Source organism: Orycteropus afer, unplaced genomic scaffold, assembly GCF_000298275.1.
Source record: "Orycteropus afer afer isolate SDZICR_OR568_19922 unplaced genomic scaffold, OryAfe1.0 scaffold00258, whole genome shotgun sequence".
In the NCBI taxonomy this organism is placed as follows: Eukaryota; Metazoa; Chordata; class Mammalia; order Tubulidentata; family Orycteropodidae; genus Orycteropus; species Orycteropus afer.
In genome coordinates, this window is record NW_006921845.1 from 4,943,399 (window position 1) to 4,948,719 (window position 5,321).

Consider the following 5,321-nt stretch of genomic DNA (forward strand, 5'->3'; position numbering starts at 1 on the left):
AAGAAGGGACCATTCCCTGGAGAAGGATGTCATGCTTGGTAGGGTGGAGGGTCGACGAAAGAGGGGGAGGCCTTCAACAAGATGGATTGATATGGTGGCTGCGATGATGGGATCAAGTATAGCAGGGATTGTGGGGCTGGCGCGGGATCGGGCAGTAGTTCATTCTGCTGTGCATGGGGTCGCTATGAGTCGGAAACGACTCGATGGCACTTAACAACAACAACAACAAGAGGTCACAAGATTAGTCATAAGAACAGCAAACAGAAAAAGAAATGGCAAATGAGTACCACCACTTCGGGAAAGGAGTCCCTGGGTGGTGCAAATGGTGAACCTGTTTGGCCGCTAAGCAAACGCACGGAGGAGACCACCCAGCTGAGCCTCAGAAGAAAGGCCTGGTGATGTACTTGGAAAATAGGAGGCAGTGGAAACACTGCAGAGCACAGTACCAATGTGACGGGGGTTCCACCAGTCCGAATCAACTTCACAGCAACTAGTTTCTTACCTTAGTGTTTAAAGTCACTAAACACAAAACCAAAAAATAAAGTATAAATTAAAATTACACAAGACAAACTCACACTCATTAAATGAGTGAATACAACTACAAAGATAAAACGTACCATCAAAGGAGACTTGGGAAAACATTTGTTAAAATTACTTGGAAATGCAATCTGGAAACACACTGAGAATCAAAAAACTGATCAGAACCTCTGATCCGATAATTCCATATTGAGGAACATATCCCAGAAAATATCACAAAAGAAAAACAAACATGTCATTTTCAAGATAAGAATAGCTATACTATGCCTAACACTGTAAAACTAAAAAACATCCAAATGCCCAAGCAGGGAATAATTAAATAAGTTTGAGCTTCCATAAAAATGCTAAATACAACAATATGCAGATATATGAGAACATAAATATATATATCATGTATTTAACATAATAATCTGAGAAGTTGGATTATATGCAGAAGAGCACAACATCAGGATTGGAGGAAGACTCACTAACAACCTATGATACGCAGGCGACACAACCTTGCTTGCTGTGCTTGCTGAAAGTGAAGATGATTTGAAGCACTCACTGAAGAAGATCAAAGACTACAGTCTTCAGTGTAGATTACACCTCAACATACCGAAAACAAAAATCTGCACAACATCATGATAAATGGAGAAAAGACAAAAGTTATCAAGGATTTCATATTACTTGGATTAACAATCAATACCCATGAAGCAGCAGTCAAGAAATCAAACACCCACTGCATCGGGCAAATCTGCTGCAAAGTCCTCTTTAAATTGTTAAAAAGCAAAGATGTCACTCTGAGGACTAAGGTATACCTGACCCAAGCTATGGGATTTTCAATCACCTCATAGGCATGTGAAAGCTGGACAATGAATAAGGAAGATCAAAGAATTGATGCCTTTGAATTATGGTGTTTGTGAAAAATATTAGCATAGTGCCTAAGACATTTGACTGCTAACCAGAAGGCTGGCGGTTCAAACCCACCAGCCACTCCTCGGAAGGAAGGTTGGGCAATCTACTTCTGTAGTGATACCCCTTCAGAAAGCCAAGAAGGAGTCACTATGAGTCAGGGCCCCCTGGACGGCACATAACAACCACCACCACCATGGACTGTGAGAAGAACACACAACTCAGTCTTGTAAGTGATACAGCCAGAATGCTCCTTAGAAGTGAGGATGGTGAGACTTTATCTCAAGACTTTGGCCATGTTATCAGGAGGAGCCAGTGCCCAGAGAAGGACATAATGCTTGGTAAAGTAGACAGTCAGTGAGAAAGAGGAAGACCTTCAACAAGATGGAGTGACAAAGAGGCTGCAGCAATGGGCTCACACATAGCAATGATTATGAGTATCGCACAGGACCAGGCAGTATTTGTTCTTTTACACACAGGGTCTCTATGAGTTGGAACCAACTCTACAACACCTAACAACAAAAATAGTATTTAGTACTGTGACACGATAGGAGTAGAATGCATAATAAAATTCAGACAATGACTACAATCTCATCAAAAGTGGAATATATGGCAAAAGGGCAAGAAAAAGAGAACTTGATAAATACCTAGTATAAAGAGAGATCTTGTATATTTCGTGTGACTGCTATTTTGTAATTGTTCATTTTCTATTACAAAGGTGATTAAATGTCTCAGAATTTTACAAAATCAACTACACCAAAAATATTCTACCTTAGAAGTATTGAGCTATTTTCCCAAGGGATCAGAACAGAATGTTTGCAATCCTAAAATATGCTATTTATACAAGAATTATTGGCTAACTTCCGGCAGAACAATGGAAGTGTGGCTACAGTTAGCAGTCTGGGTGCTGGGTGCATTACTTGGTTTCTATTTCCTTTCTTCAAAGGTGTTAAAAATTTGTCATGGATAAGTGGTGAGACAAACTGTTTGCTTGAGGATTAAGACTATGTATCGCACTCCTACATACTATATAGAAATAAACTGAATGCTCCTTGGAAGCAAGGATGGCATGACTGTCTTCTCAGCAGGAAAGATAAATGCTAGAAAAGGACTTCACGTATGGTAAAGCAGAGGGTCACTGAAAACAGACGAAACCCTCACTGAGATGGATGGACACATTAGTCACAACAACAGGCTCAAATATATCAAAGATCATGAAAATGGCCCAGGACTGGGCAATGTTTCCTTCTCTTATACATAAGGATGACCTGAGTCAGAATTGATTCAATGTCAACCAACAACAACAACAACATATAGTATGTGTCAATGCAACATAGAGGTTGGTCTGTTTAATTGTGAGCATGGGTATACCGGTACAGCACAACAGCATTTAATTTCCTGGCCCATCTGTTCTCTCTTTTCTGGAACAGCAGGTACTAGAGAAGCTCTGGGTGGGGGCAGAAGCATCCACATTTACCACAGTTGACTGGATCCTCATCAGAACCATCTTGGCAATCCATGTCCCCATCACAGGCCCACCGCTGGGGGATGCAGTGCCCATTGTGGCACTGGAAGTTGGAGGCCTCACAGGTATGGTAGATGGCTACAAGGAAAAGAAAAGAAAGAAACTGTCATGCCTCCTTCATTTGCACTCCACCCATCCATCACCAAAGGGTCAAGCTGAAAAGAAAGATTGTATTAAGTAATACCACTCCCCATCTGTCAGTTTGTCATAGTGTGGTGGCTTGTATATTGTTGCCATGATGCAGGAAACTATGCCACCAATATTTCAAATACCAGCAGGGTGGATGGGTTTCAGTGGAAAAGACTGTGGTAGACAATGAAAGTCTGGCAATCTACTTCCAAAAATTAGCCAATGAAAATCTAATGGATCATAACAGAATATTGCCTGATATAGTGCTGGAAGGTAAGTCCCAAAGATTGAATGGTACTCAAAATACAAAGTGACTATAACAATGTTCTCCAGCACACCAACTATCCTGAAGCTGGAGCAGGACTGGCAACATTTTGTTCTCTTGTACAACTTGGAGTCATCATGAGTCAGAGCCTATTTGATGGCAACTAATAACAACTAGGCACTAATGTATGAATTACAGTATGTCAGTTTCTCCTCATGGGGCTGACCTTACCACAGACAACAGCTTTCTAAATAGGCGATGACTTCAGTTCTACAAGTTTATAAATGTTGCACAAGTCATTGCAAAGGTACAGATAAATGTGTTAAAAAGGCAGTTGAGAAAAAAAAAAAAAAATCATTCACTTTTCAAAACAAACGATGAGGTAAGCACTCTTCCCCCTTCTAGAGATGAAAAACAGGCTCAGAAAGATGAAGAAACTTGCCCACATTCACAGATAATTAAGTAATAAAGCTAAGGCTGTCCAGTAACAAAGGCTGTGCTTTTTCTACTGCATCTTGCTATCTTCTCTTCTCATAATAATCCTCTCATTCATTTAGAGTCTAAGGGATGAAGACAGGTGACATGGCTCAGGAGACCAGGTTCTAGACCTAGCCCACACACTGTTCTGAGGCCTTGATTTCCTAATCTATATAATGATATCTAAGGACTCTTCTAGCCTCTAAAAGGCCATGACTTTATAATTCTAAGTAACGTTCCAATTCAAAATGCGGAAAACCTCAGGTCTAAAGGAAAACAAAGATTTATTCAAAAAGTGCCAAAAAAAAAAAAAGAAAGAAAGAAAAATGCTTCAGAACCTAAAATTTCCTAACTTTCTGTCTAGTCAAAAGCAACATCTACCAGCCAATAATACAGGGCATCCATTACAATCATTAAAATAGAAAAAGGGGCAGGAAACAGAGAGTCATTGTTACAAAAGAACAGCCTCATTTGTACATAAGGGCTGGGCCACCTGGAAGTCATTTAGAAACATCTCAAACCTCAGTCAAAGACTAATTCAAATGCATAGTATCTGCCTCAAACCCAACCATCACTACTAACCACCCTCTCCATCAGATTTCCCTCTCCTCATCTTACACAGAAAGCTGTTTGTGTGTGTCTGTTCTTTGCTGAGTGAAAAAGCCAAGACTGGTCTTGTTTACCAAGACTGGTCTTGTTTACAACTGTCATAAAATAATATAACCAAGATAGATGGGCTTTCTGTCAGTTTAACTGTGGACTGGACATCTTCACAACAGAAGGAGGAAAAAAAAAAAGTGCGTTGTTGAGTACAAACTACAGTTCAAACTACTTAAAGTTTGGGGAAATTGGCTTAAATACCCTCAAGAATTTATACTGAATTTGAGGCTATTTTTGAAAGGTTCAGAAATAGAAAGAACCTGATTCTTCAACCCACATTAGTACAAGTGGTTGTGTATTTACCTGTGTCTTCTTGCCTCTCTGAAGACTAAAGCTATCCTTCCAAAACCACACCAAACCCACTGACATTGAGTCAGTTCTAACTCATAGTGATCCCACAGGACAGAGGAGAACTGCCCCACAGGGTTTCTAAGGTTGTAAATCTTCACAGAAGCACACACATTGCCTCATCTTTCTCCCATGGAGCAGCTAAGGGGTTTGAACTGCCAACATTTTGATTAGCAGCTGAATGCTTTAACCATTGTGCCAGCAGAGCTCCTCAGGCTATGATTGATAGTGTGCAACTGAGACTACAAGAAGTTCCAATATTTTACAACCTTTGGCACTCAGAATCTGTTCTAGTTACCTAGTGCCGCTCTGACAAGAACATACCACAAATGGAATGGCTTGAACAAACAAGAGTTTATTTTCTTACAGTTTGGATGCTTCAAGTCCAAGTTCAAAATGTCAGGCTCCAGGGGCTGTGTGAAAGCCCCCTGACCTTGGGCTTCAGCTCTGCCTCTTGCTCCCGGCCCACTGAAGCTAGAGGCATCTCTT

The 5,321-nt window shown here is 40.6% G+C and overlaps 1 protein-coding gene across 1 annotated transcript in view; it reads right to left on the reverse strand.

Moving 5' to 3' along the window:
- The window catches only part of SORL1 (sortilin related receptor 1), a gene marked incomplete at its 5' end in the record, with an annotated part of 272,129 nt that overhangs the window by 75,616 nt on the left and 191,192 nt on the right, over positions 1 to 5,321 (reverse strand). Inside the window, one exon of the mRNA XM_007949949.2 lies at positions 2,906 to 3,031. Coding sequence (XP_007948140.2) covers positions 2,906 to 3,031 — 126 coding nt within the window. The remainder of the gene's footprint in view (positions 1 to 2,905; positions 3,032 to 5,321) is intronic.